General features: G+C 40.7%; 1 protein-coding gene across 1 annotated transcript in view; it reads right to left on the bottom strand.

Moving 5' to 3' along the window:
* Window positions 1-14,055, bottom strand: part of LOC143923750 (prolyl endopeptidase FAP-like) — a 166,299-nt gene that overhangs the window by 97,877 nt on the left and 54,367 nt on the right. The window contains exons 3-5 of the mRNA XM_077447579.1: window positions 10,013-10,117; window positions 2,352-2,446; window positions 1,350-1,424 (exon numbers count right to left, since the gene is read on the bottom strand). Coding sequence (XP_077303705.1) covers window positions 1,350-1,424; window positions 2,352-2,446; window positions 10,013-10,117 — 275 coding nt within the window. The remainder of the gene's footprint in view (window positions 1-1,349; window positions 1,425-2,351; window positions 2,447-10,012; window positions 10,118-14,055) is intronic.

Here is a 14,055-nt window from a genome sequence, read left to right as displayed (position 1 = left end):
TTATAAATCTAATGTATATCTGGATAGGTGGGCATTTTTATGTATTAAGTAATGTGATTGTTTAGCATTATTATAATATAATGTGTCACTTTAAATAAAGAATAATAATAAAAAAATATATATATGACATTTTTATGTGAAGAGCATTGTGAGAACAAGTATTTGTGAGTTTATCAGTTTGTTGTATTGGATTAATATCCAGATAAATAACCATACTGCTTTCTATTATTATTAACATTAAGGCTGGGTTCACACCATTGCAAATTGGATACGGATACCCCGCATCCAATTTGCAATAGCAGGAGATTTTGACCGGCTCTCTATGAAGCGACTCACATATGTCCGCAGTGGGTCCGATGCGTCTTTTGGTCCATTTCAGATCCTAATTCAGCCCAAAATTCTGTTTGAAATCAGGCCCATAATGGTGAACCAGGACGCACCGGATCCCTGCTGGGAGTCGCATGTAGCTCATATGTGAACCCAGCCTAAAAGGGAAACTATGGGCTTACCTAACCTAATATAATCACGAGCCCATAGCGCAGGAAACCCTAAATGTTGGTTTGAAGACTCATTTTGTTTTCAAAATTCCTGGAGATTCTTAAAATCCTTGTACTCTTTTAGGCGGTTATCAATTACACCGTTTTTTTGTGTGGAAAGAGCATAGTAGAAGGCAAGCCTATTATCAGCTGGGAAGTTATGTGATTACCCAACTGACTGCTGGGATTTTGGGACTTAATTTAAGACACATTAAAGTCAAATAAAAAAAAATATATTAATTTGAATTAATGTTAGGAGACAACAGATTGATGGACCAATATAAAAAAAAGATAAAAAAAAGAAGGAAAAATAAATAAAAGGACTAAATCGAGAAAACTAGAATTTGACATTAAATGCCATTTATATACAGTATTGGATGCATTGGATATTATTAATAATAATAATAATAATAATAATAATAATATTAGATATTAGAATTGGATATTAATTGAAAAGTATGTTCTCTATTACTTATCTACATGCTAAACATCATTTAAAAAATATGTTAAAATGCCTACCCAACAAGCAAACAGCTTTAGAATAATATGTGTTGCCAGGAATGACGAGCAGTCTCATTTCTATAATTATCTGGATAAACATCACCCTCTGGTGTATTTTTTAATGAGTACAAATATTAATTCTTAGCTTTACTTATTGTTATAGCTTAGTTACTAGCACTGATCATAAACTCACATATGCACAGCCATGTACAATGTGAAGCCAACTTTAAGCAGTAAGTATATTTTCAGTTTAATGTATTTCTCTCTCAGCCAGAAACATAAGCATTCATTAAAATTCAAATGAAAAATTACTTTTGCGTAATTGCTCTCGAGGTATGCAAATTTCCTATCTGCAGACAGTTTGTAGTTTGTGGCATTCACTTCATCCTGCAGAGATAAAGACTGTGTAACTCAAGGGACAGCTTGTTTGGAGAGAAACAAATATATTATAAAATGAGAAAAGTAAAATCATAGAACAATTTATACCATTAAAACAAGCAACTAACCCTTGCAGTGCAGATACAACCACACTGCAAGGGATCATTCATAATTATGTTGTAGTTGCCTGGAGTTGGACTTTAAAGTCCAACTGCAGACAATTTAGTTGGAGAAAGGTTAGAAATTGCGTGTTTTTCAGTTTCGGTCAAATTCTGTGGAAATTCTAGGTTTTTAGAGCTGCCCCTGTCCCTTCATTTTCTTTTGCAGTGTCAAGGGGTCAGAGGGACAGGAAATGCTAAGAAATCTCTGCATTTGGGACAGGGACAGCAACAGGAAAGACCTTTTTAGTAATGGGGAAAGAAGGTTTTACCTTGTGGTTGTCAACTTACTTGGTATAGTAGGCCTCATATGTGACCCCTGACATTGCCAAAGGGCTACACATAATATTTAGTAAATTGAGTCCCATAGAAAACTGTCAAAGACTGCAGACATGCAACAGGAGATGGTGAGAGACTGTAGATATGCTATAATTGATGGTCAGGAACTACAGACATGCTACAGTCGATGGTCAAAAACCTTTTATGACCAAACATATAGGAGTTGTTGGAAACTGGGATTATGCTATTGAAGGCGGTCATATGGATACATTAAGGTTATTATTGCTGCCTTTGTCTTTCTGTACCAACAACCCCTATTCTTACCATTTCTAGTCCTAGTGTTAGATGGGTAAAAATAAGGGTAAATCTCTCTATAAACAGCAGAACGGGGCACTAAAAGAATTGCTAACCCTTCCCCTCTTTCTGAAAGTTTAAAAAAATATTCTGGAGTTCGAGTTAATAAAGTTCCTAATGCTTGCACTGTTTTTGATGTACTTACAAATGTTGCATTTTTCAAAATGACCGAAGTCTCCCCGGATTCCACATTAAATAAGAAAACATTGCCTTCATCATTTCTGTGCAGATATTCATTCTCTGTATAAAAATGAATGTATGGATAAAATAAGCCATATAAATCAAAAACATGAAATGGTGCTGCAAATCCACTAATAATATTAATATTTCAATTCTTCGTTAGGAAAATATTGTCTAAATACAGGAATCATGTGTTTTTTTACTTGAATTCTTAGGGAGCTATACTGTATATAAAAAAAATGCCATGCTGATGTCCTAAGCATTCACACCGGCACATGAATGATCCCTGTATTGTTTGCAATATGATCATCTCTTATGATTGTCAGCTCCACTCATTGGAATTAATGTGGTATTTTTTATTACTACAGTGAGATACAGTATAGAATAATATCCCCATTATGTACACTATGTAGAGCTGACGATCATGGAAGATAATCATATTGCAAACAATATTGGGATTATTGATTGTGCCTGTGTAAATGCTGAGGACATTAGCATGAGAATTTTTTTATACACAGAACCTCTAATGTCCTTTTGTGTATGTCATCTACATCTGGTAGTAAGGCTTCGTGTACACTGCTGCTGGTAAGCAACCGGGCGTTTTTTTCAGCTGCCCCTGAACTATCCTCTATGTTATCTTATCAGTACATGGTTGTTTATAGTCACTTCTCGGCAGTTGAGTTTAGAAGCATTTTTTGGAAAGCAAAAAAATGCGCTCAGGAAGGATGTTCAGAGGCATTTGAAACGCCAAGCGGCTGTAACAGCTTGTATAAACGTGTGTAATGCGGTAACTCACATTTAACTATTTGAAAAAAAAAGCCTTCTAATCGCAAACGTGGCTTTGTAAGCGTGGCAAAACTGACGTTTTTAAACGTTACTAGCTGTCAAGTTAAATCATTCAGGGGAGGTTGTAAAACGACCCGTGTACATTAAGCCTAATACATCAGAAAACAACTTCTGAAGACACGTAGACTGATCACTGATGCTCAGACAACTGTAGTCCTTACTCCTGGGGGGGGGGGGGCGGGTCTGACACTATGCCCAAGTTCTCCCAGAACACCACAGAGGCTGCCAGTCGCAAGCACAGGTCCATACACACCAACAATACAGGCTCAGTCTAATTGATGTCTTTTTAGAATTTATTGCTGAAGAACATGAACAGGAAAGGGATCACAGGATACTTCAAAAGGTTAACAGCAACTAATAGGAGGACAATCTTCTTCGAAAAAACATTTTAGGAGCAGGCACACAATACAGCCCCAAATTAGGTTTTACTCTATTCAAGGAACTGTCTGCCACCCAGCATTCACAGGTAGTTTCTCAGTGAGGAAGATAAAAGACCTTTACCCAGACTAGGACCTCAGGACAGTGCCCTCCAGCAAAACCCATCTGCAATCTTCTCCCGGCCCTCATCTTAGAACCAGCTGAGACCCAGAACTCAGTCTCTTGTATCAGAAGAAGCAGCCCCAAGGAGAACTAGATCCCTTCCTGGAGTGGAAAGAACACTCGGCCTCCCAAACCTTTATCGATCCCTCAGCCACCTTCTGGATTCCTCCTTCCATGGATTAAATCGGAACATGATAATAATGGTCCATTTGAATTTGAATTTAGAACATAATGGTAATTTGAATTTCCTATCCTATATTATGGAAACTTTCTCCAGAAGCCGGTGGGAGAAATTAAACACCCAGCTTAGGAAACCCTGAACAGAAAATAATAGATCACTGCTCCACTCGCTACAGTGAAGCCAAAAACGAAAACAGCCTAACTGTAGGAGGGTGCTACACAATGTATATATCATTGATGATACAACTGCTATATTTACAAGGTAATATCTGTTTTTCAAGGTAATTTGGTACACACAATGTGTAGTTATGAGGAATATATATAAAATTTAAATGTTTGTGCCCAGAAAATATTCTCATTCTTTTAGTTCCAAGCCCCAACCACCTATCATTGCACAAAGTGTTGGTGTCACTGGTACTGGTTATTTTATTGGTTATTTTATTGGGTCTTCCAACCTCTATTGTACATCTTTGTCATAAATAATATGTAAAGAAAAATGTTCAAAAACGAATTCTGTTATTCCGCGTACACACAAGCGCACTTCTCGTTGGACTGAACTCCGAAGGACTTTTCAAAGGAGTTCCGATGGACTTGCCTACACACAATCACACCAAAGTCTGCGAGAACGCGATGACGTATGACGGGACTAGAAAAAGGAAGTTCAATAGCCCAATAGCTGCCCTTGCTTCATTTTTGGTCCATCAGAACAGCATACAGACGAGCGGTTTTCTCAATAGGAACTGGTTCCGGCGGAAAGATTTGAAACATGTTCTATTTCTAGGTCCATCAGAATTTTAGAAAGAAAAAGTCAGATGAAGCCCACACATGATCGAAATGACCAACAGAATGATTCCATTTGACCTTTTCTGCCGGAAAGTCCGGTCGCGTGAACAGGGCATTAGGCTCAGTTGTCTATTTCTTTAATCTATTTGGTGCAAACTTATCATCCGGTTGTGTCAGAATCATATACATCAGTCTCGAACCAGAGATAAGTAAGGCTAAACATTTCTGGGGGGGGGGGGGGGGGGTTATGGGGTGTAGTTGACTTTAAATGGCTCCTGAGGATTATAGAAGCTCCTTTCAACTATTGTGTGCCAAGAACATACCCTTTATTAACTGGAAACATGGCGTTAGAAGGGAACAGAGCAACCCCAACCCTATGCTAATCCTCACCCCAATGGTGAACCTTTGCTTATAAACAAATTAAGACATGTAATTACATGACTTTGTTTATCAAGAATGGGTTAGTTTTAGCCTTAGGGTTGGGTCTGTTCAGCAACAAAGCCATTGATCACCACAATGGTTTTGTAAGACAATTTCGCCCAAGTAGTATATATGGCAAGATTTGAGACAAATTTGGACACGTTTTTAGAAAGGTGAAATTGGTAACTTCACTGCAAAATCAATTTCAGTTAAATCACTATAATCCCAAGTCAGAGCCAATCAGCCTTCATGCAGCTGGCATTCCTAGTAGGAATAAACCCGAGACCCCCAGTGTTTCAAGGCAATAGTGCTAAAGTAATAACACACATGTCATACTTGCCTGCTCAATGCAGTGGTTTTACACAGGCTCCTCCCACCCCCTCACCCCCGCTGTGTGCTCCCATAGCAAACGGCAAGCCCTGTTCTTTGTGTCCATAAGACACACGGATCAGGACTCAGCCCCACCCCCAGCTCCCTCCTCACTTTGTCTGATTGACAGCAGTGGGAGCCAATGACTCCTGCTGCTGTTTCTGCGCCAATGAGGAGGGAGAGAGCTGAGAGGCGCTCAGTTCTCGTGCACATCACTGGATCGAGATTGGGCTCAGATTTGTATTTAGTGAGGCTGCAGGGAAAGCTGCATGGACAAGGTTTTTTTACTTTACTTACTACTGCCTTCTGCTTTTACAACCACTTTCATCTCTAAACTACCCTGTTACTGTCTAAATTGACCATGTTACCAGACCATTCATTAATAAAACTGTATCTTCCATAGGATTATATCTGCATGTAACATATTTATGTATGTTGTTTACTTTTAAAAGTCTCCCTTGGGTAGACAGCAAAAAGCCCACAAGACTACTACCGCATCTTAGATATGATGTCAGCAGTGTCAGCAGACTCAGAGCAGTCACTAAATTGGCATTCTATGGGCTCATTTACACTTGTGCCGCCCTCTAAAGAGCAATCCCCGATGGATTGCTTATCAGAGGGTGTTTGATAGGTGGTGAGGAGGTGTTATGTTGCCTTCTCGCTAGCTGTTTTAACCCCTAAAAATGCACATTAACCCACCACAATTTTATGCATTGCAGGAGGAGGCTTGTGGTGCAGTTCCATTCAGCTGAATGAGTCACTTTCAGAGGGCAGTACTGCTGGCCCTCGGAAACGAGGGTGGGGGGCTTGGGTGATTTTTGATGTGCTGTGATGCAAAGTATCGCAGCTGCAGCTTGTGTGCACCCCCATACATTGCCGTTGGCACTCAATGGAGAGGGGATGGAGGTAAAAATGCAGCTCAACCACATATTTTTACCACCAGCCACATATTTTTACCACCAGCCACAAGAGTAAAGAGCTACTCTCAGAAGAGGAGAGGGCTATGATATGCCAGGCTGTGCTAGGGAATTGTGCTAGGGAACCAAGATGAAAGGCCCATTGCAAGTAAAGAAAAATTTCTGCCATTTCTATGTTTTACCTACAAAGTTGGTGACCATAAGGAAATATTTTAGGCTTTTAGACCACTCAGACTTTTCTACATATCAGAAACATATTTCTGTCTCATTTGATGCTCTTTATTATGTAGCGGTCTCTCCGACTTCCATGAGCCTAATGGTGACCCGCAGAGCCAGGGAGAACTGACATTCCTCCTCAGGGTGCAGATTACTAGGCATAGTGGGTGTGGTGCAAGGTGGAAAGATTGGGCACCAGTCACTTATTGTAAAAATGAACAAAGAGAGTTTTATTTCTCTTAACAGGAAGTGGGAGAGAGGGTTTAGGGCACAGGACACCCTTAGGTAAATGCAATAGCAATTAAAGCAAACTCTGCAGACAAAAATAAAACTAGGCAGAGAACAATACAGAACAAGGGCATTTAAGCTGAATGCAGTATCTTGTAGCAACTGCTGTCTCCTATGGCAACAACTTCTTTAACAGTATGCTACTGTAGATCTTCCAGCTTAACTCATGGTAAGATCCTTAAGCTTAGCTCGCTGTCTTTCAATAGACTTCTTGGACACTCAGCCACCCGCTGGATTCCCAACCATCAACCACAGCTAACCGCTGTACTTTATCGTAAGCTTTACTTACAGCTACCCGCCATACTCTTTCAAGCTTTTACTCACAGCTACCCGCTGCCTTCCTGGATGAGTCTCCACTGAAGCTTTCACTGTCACTGTCTCTGGCTAGTGAAGCGTCTGCACTGGTACTCCTTCAGAACTTCATCCCTTCCAAACTTGCCTCCAGTAACAGGAGCGGTAATCCCTTTGTGGCAACTGCTTCTCCTTCTCCGACATGATCAGGCTCACCTCAGGTCGAGCCTCTAACATATGCGGTTCTGCCTCAGACTTCGGGCTTAACCTTGGCTTCTCCTCCTTTGCAGAACCCTGAGCTGCTGGATAGGCCTTAAGTGGACCTAGCACCCAGCATCCCTCTTAGATAGGCCTCAGACTTCAGGCCTAGCAACCAGGAGCTTCTCAACACAGACCCACCCAGGCCACAGCCACGGGTGGGAAGAATGGCAATCACCTGACTCCTGCCAAATAAATAGCCTATCCCAGCATACACAGCGGTTAAAGAAACTCCTGCTTATTGGCTGAGACAACCTAGTTACCAATTTCTTGAATTAATGATAATCCTTCATTCTAATGCCAAAAGCAACAGTGCCACCTATTGACAGAAGAGAGAGACTACCCCAAACTCAGCCTTAGGATAGGAATCAGTGGCTCAACCTACAAATTAGCCAGGCTAGTTACCACCTAGTACAGTGATGGCGAACCTTGGCACCCCAGATGTTTTGGAACTACATTTCCCATGATGCTCAGCTACACTGCAGAGTGCATGAGCATCATGGGAAATGTAGTTCCAAAGCATCTGGGGTGCCAAGGTTCGCCATCACTGACCTAGTACAACTATATTTATTAGCAGCCCTGTTTAGGGCCAGGGTGCTACAATTAAAGATAGAAAATTATAAAAACATACCACAAAATCTCAGATGTATGGGCGGTATAAGTCCCAGCAGACTTACATTATCTATTAAAGGTTTAATAAAACAGGCAATATTTATTCTTAAGAACAGATGTAAATACTCGGTGCCTTACCAGGCACATCGGCACATGGGCTCACCTCCCCAAAATATATGTATTTAGATAGAACATTTGTCAAATGTACTTTAAGAAGTGTCATAAGAAAATAACTTTTCAAGGGATATGTGTAAGGATTCATTAGCAGCTAGTTATTCAAATTGAACATCTGTTAATGTCAGCAATCCATTAAAATAAATTTGAACGTAATCCAGATTTCAGAACATTTTTCACTTTTCTCTGTTCAAACTAAGATTAGAATTCTTGTTCTTATCTTTACACTGCGCTGGTGGCTGTATTTTAAAGGGCAAGTCTACAAAAGATGAATGTTCCAGAACTGGGTGTATACCAGTCAGTTTATCAATCTGTCAATTTTATAGATCTCTTGAGCTTTCTATCAGCAAGATAACTCATACATAGCTCCTGACTTCATCCCACCACGGAGCTCATTGCAAGGAGGTCACATTCCTATTACTGGATTTTAGGAAGAACGGTGACTCCCCTCTTGTGCAAAGGCCATGGAGACGAGACAAAACCTGAAAAAAGGTCTGGACATCTCAGGGCTATATTCTTTTGGGGGAGATTTACTAAAACTGTTGCACAGAGAATCTGGTGCAGCTGTGCATAGTAACCAATCAGCTTCTAGGTTGAATTATCAAAGCCTAAATGAAAAAGCTAAAAGTTAGAAGCTAATTGGTTTTTACTGAAAATAGCACTTTTTTCGGAAAAAAAGAAGCAAAATAAAGGAAGGCATGGCATTTAATGTACTGTTAGGGTTAAGAGTTTAAATTTGATTTTCGTCTCAGGTTTCAGGACTAATTTCAAGGCTAGGCTTCACTGTCATCGCTCAAACTGAGGGTTTAATTTCAGGTTTAAAGCAGAACTAAACTTACTTCAACAACCTTTGTTTTTTTTGTTTTTTTAGCCCTCCTCCCACCCTCTTACACAAACGCTTTTTTATTTCTCTTTTTTAACTTTTTATTTATTTTTTGTGCTGGAATGAAGCAAAAGAAGCATTGTTGGGTTTCCAGTCTGAGCCTGGCCCTGCCAGGACTAGAAGTAAGTTTCCCTTTAACATCCCCCCTCCCCAAGCAGATTAGTGGTACATTTGGGTCTTTTTTTTCAGTTTTTAGCCTTGCCCCCCCCCCCCCCCACCACCATTCTGGCCTAGGTCAGAATCACATGTGCCTGGTCCTACAGCCTCCTGGAATACTTATATTACATCTCCCTGGAGGCTGCAGGATCAGCACACAGAGTGGTTTTGGGTTGGTTTGAAAAGCAGGCAAGGCATGGGTATGGTGCATCATCATCAATCAGAGGCTGCCTGCACCCAGAAGAGGCAGCCAGCTCTAAAGAGGACCAAGATGGCAGAGTGGGACTAACTCTGTGGCCTCCAAACAGCAGATCGTAGTGGGACAATGTTGGATATGTTGTGCAGATGTGTATTTGCTTTGAAGAGCCCTACAGCACTACAGGTAAGTGGTAAAAACAAGGGAGTGATGGGAGGTGAGTACCACTTCAACTGCACTAGAAAAATAAATCAGGTCTTTTGCCCTGCCAGACAGGGCTGTTCTGTATGGCAGATCTATGTAAGTCTCTGAGACTAATGGACAGAAATGTATTTTGGCAGGTAGAACAGCTCCCATATATGTTTATCCATTTTCTCTCAAATGCAGCTTTAATAAAAGTACAAATAAAATACTACATTTTCAGCTTGGATGGATAGATAGATACATACATAGATAGATAGACATATAGATGTGCAAATTATCTATAAAAGTCATACCTGATATCCACAGATGAGAATAATACTGAGTATAGAAATTTTTCCCAAACACATCATTAAGTGTAAGAGCTTGAAGACCATCCGGACGGTTTTTTGGACTGTTACCTTTAAAATAAATAGAACAATAATAATACTTTATTGAGATACAATTAGTTTATGTATACACTCACAAATGATCTATCCAAAAAAACAAAAATGTTATATATTGCAGCTTACGAGCCTTCAAATGTGAAAGCTGCATTGGCTTTATTTTTGAGGACAATTACATTTTCTGTATGCACATAAATATTTCTGTTGATCCTGCTAGAATTCCAGAGTCCTTGTCATTTCCTGTGTATTGAGCTGATGTATCAAACAATGTTTTCAACAATCCCAGTTACCTTCTAGCATAGGGAGGAAACTATTTAATCTAAGGTCTCTAAAAAAAAAAAAAAAAAAAAAAAAAAAAAAAAACACAGCAACACAATGCAGTTCAATGAGAAACCGTTTAATTTTAAACTGCTTAAAGCGGAGGCTCACCGCTCATTGGAACCCTCCGGCGCCACAATTGGCACCTTTCAGGGGGGAGGGGGGTGCAGGTACCTGTACAGTACAGGTAACTGCACCCACTTCCAGCGTAGATTCTGCAGAAGGTACGCCCCTTTCCGCAGAATCTACGCCCCTTTCCGAAGGTCCCCCGCTGCCTGCTGGGAAACACACGGATCCCAGAGACAGCAGGGACCATCCTTATTGCGCAGCGTGACTCGCGCATGCGCAGTAGGGAACTGGGAAATGAAGCCGCAAGGCTCCACTTCCTGATTCCCATACCCAAGATGGCGGCGGCAGCACCCGAGAGACGATCGAGAGATCGGCTTCGGGTGCCGACATCGTGGGCGCGCTGGGCGGGTAAGTGTCATTATTTTAAAAGTCAGCAGCTGCAGTATTTGTAGCTGCTGGCTTAAAAAAAAAAAAAAAAAAAAACGGCGGGCTCCCGCTTTAAGGATTTATTTACTGTAATGACTTTCCGGCAGAAAAGGTCAGACGAAATAATTCCATCGGATGTGTATGCCTCAGCAGAGCTTTTTTTTTTAAAATACTGACGGACCTAGAAATAGAACATGTTTTTAATCTTTCCGACAGGATCAATTCCTATTGGGAAAACCGTTTGTCTGTATGCTGTTCCGACAGACCAAAAATGATGCATGGGCAGCTATTGGCTACTGGCTACTGGCTAGACGATCGGACTTTGGTGTGATAGGGTGTAAGCAAAAGCATTTAATCAGAACTCCATCGGAAAGATCGTCAGAGTTTATTCTGACAGAAAAAAACGGTTGTGTGTACGCGGCATTAGAGCAGTAAGGATGTTGAACTCCCTACCACAAATAGTGGTGTTAGCAGGGAACCTAGATGACCTCTGGAAGGTTTTACCCCCTTCATGACCAGGGCATTTTTTGCTATTCAGCTCAGCACTATTTTAACTGGTAATTGCGCGTCCATGCAACACTGTACGCAAATTAAATTGAAGTTATTTTTTTCACACAAATAGATCTTCTTTTGGTGGTATTTGATCATTGTTGTTTTTATTATTATTATTATTATTATTATTATATAAATGAAAAAAGACTGAAAATTTTGAAAAAAAAACCTATATTTTTTACTTTATGCTATTAAACATATCCCATAAAAAATAAAAATCTAATTTCATAAATTTAGGCTAAAATGTATTCATGCTATATGTCTTTGGCAAAATAATAAAAAAAAATCTTAATAAGTGTATATTGGTTGATTTGCATGAAAGTTATAGTGTAATAATGATGGTATATATATATATAATGGAATTTTTACTTATTTATTTTTATTCTAGTAATAGCTGTGGCCAGCGACTTATAGTGGACTGTGATAGTGTGGCGGACAATCTGAAACTGACTGACACTGAGTGGGAATTGACTAACTAACACTGACTTGACCAGTGACACTAATAAATACAGTGATCAGTCCTAGTACTATACACTGTCACTGTACTAATGATACTGGCTAGTAAAGGGTTAATATCTGGGGCAATCAAGGGGTTGTGTGTCTAACAATATGTATTGTGTGTAATGTGTTCTGCTTTTACTAACCAGTGTGGCTGATTTTTCAAAACAGCCACATCACTGCTTCGTGTACAGAATCTTGAGTTGCTAGTAAACATCAATCATTGGCCGGGGCCTGCTGACCAACTTGTGCTATACCAAATCACAGCCCAAAATCGGCACTGCCGTGTGTGTACCCCCTACCCATAAATGCCAGATCACATACACGTACGTGATCCAGCAGAGAGCGGCTGCCCCGTTACTGTATAGGTGTATGGGGCAGTCTGTAAATGGTTAAAAATAATCCTTTAGATGTGCTTCTTAAGCTGGTCATACTTGAATCAAATTGTGGCAATTTCAACCCATGTATGGACACTGAGGTTGAACAGCAACCAATCTATCAACCTCTGTTTAACCACCCTGTTGGAAATTATTCACTCAATCAGTGCTGCAGGCTATAGTCTGCAGCCCTGATCAGTGTATTCTGAAGGCAGGGAAGTCTTTATGGACCTTGCTTTGTACACTGGTCCAAATCATTTGGTGGAGGGGAATTATGGCGTGGGGTTGTTTTTCAAGGGTTGGGCTTGGCCCCTTAGTTCCAGTGAAGGGAACTCTTAAGGCATCAGCATACCAAGACATTTTGGACAATTTCATGCTCCCAACTTTGTGGGAACAGTTTGGGGATGGCCCCTTCCTGTTCCAACATGACTGTGCACCAGTGCACAAAGCAAAGACACGGATGAGCGAGTTTGGGGTGGGAGGAACTTGACTGGCCTGCACAGAGTTCTGACCTCAACTCGATAGAACACCTTTGGGATGAATTGAAGTGGAGACTGCGAGTCAGGCCTTCTCGTCCAAAATCAGGGCCTCACCTCACAAATGCACTTCTGGAAGAATGGTCAAACATTCCCATAGACACACTCCTAAACCTTGGGGACAGCCTTCCCAGAAGAGTTTAAGCTGTTATAGCTGCAAAGTGTGGGCCAACTCAATATTGAACCCTATGAATTAAGACTGGGGTGCCATTAAAATTCATGTGCGTGTAAAGGCAGGCGCCACAGTACTTTTATATAGTGTATATACTGTATATACTCCTTAAGGCAACTATTTGCTAAATGGTCAATTAGTACTTTTAGCTACAGAGAAAGTAATTGAAAGATAGTTCTTTCACACATGCGGACCGTATGTCTGTATTTCATCCATCCGTTTTCGTATGAAATATGGACATACCTGAATCCCTATGGGATAGCGGGTGTCAGTGGTTGAACATCCGCTGACACCCAATATTATCCATCTCCGTTATGGTCCAATTCTGCAGATGGAGGAAAATCCTATTTTTCTATCCGTCTGCAGAGCGGATCGGATGAACACGGACAGACGGTCCGTGTTTATCCGATCCCCCATAGAGGAGAGCGGAGAGCTGACAAAGTGGTCCTTGCACAGTGTGCAGGGACCGCCCTGTCATCCGCCGCCTCAGCGGGGAGCAACGGAGCGATCCCAGCTGAGCAAGCGGATGTTCACGGGGTGAATCATCACGGATCCATCCGTGTGAAAGGGGCCTTAGTGAATTAAATTAATTTATGGACAAGCAAAATGGCTATTCTTGGCAAAAAATTCTACTAAATTGTGCCGCTAATTAATATAAGTGACATTGATAAGAATCTTCCCATTTAACAGTGGCTATAGACACTTGACACTATGACACTAACCAATTAGTCAAAGTATCCTTTCCATGCACATATTATTATATGTGCATGGAAAGGATACTTTGACTAATCCCCAAGCAAGTTGTTAATTTGCTTTGACCATGGAACTGGAACTGTCAGCTTTAAGTCACTGTAGACCGCTGCAGATAAAGCTACTAACAAAGTCTTTTGATTGAGCACAACATGGAACTAAACCCTTAAAAAGCTGCTAGGTTGTAGAATGTTTGGTTGAGGAGAGTTTGTAGGCCTTTCCCTTTCCCTGAGTAATATTTTGGTGTGTACACGA

The sequence above is a fragment of the Lithobates pipiens genome, unplaced genomic scaffold, assembly GCF_037356315.1.
Source record: "Lithobates pipiens isolate NorthernLeopardFrog02 unplaced genomic scaffold, aLitPip1_a1.2 Scaffold_22, whole genome shotgun sequence".
NCBI classification, from domain to species: Eukaryota; Metazoa; Chordata; class Amphibia; order Anura; family Ranidae; genus Lithobates; species Lithobates pipiens.
The sequence above is the reverse complement of the archived record's forward strand: the minus strand, read 5'-3'. Positions and strand labels throughout refer to the sequence as shown.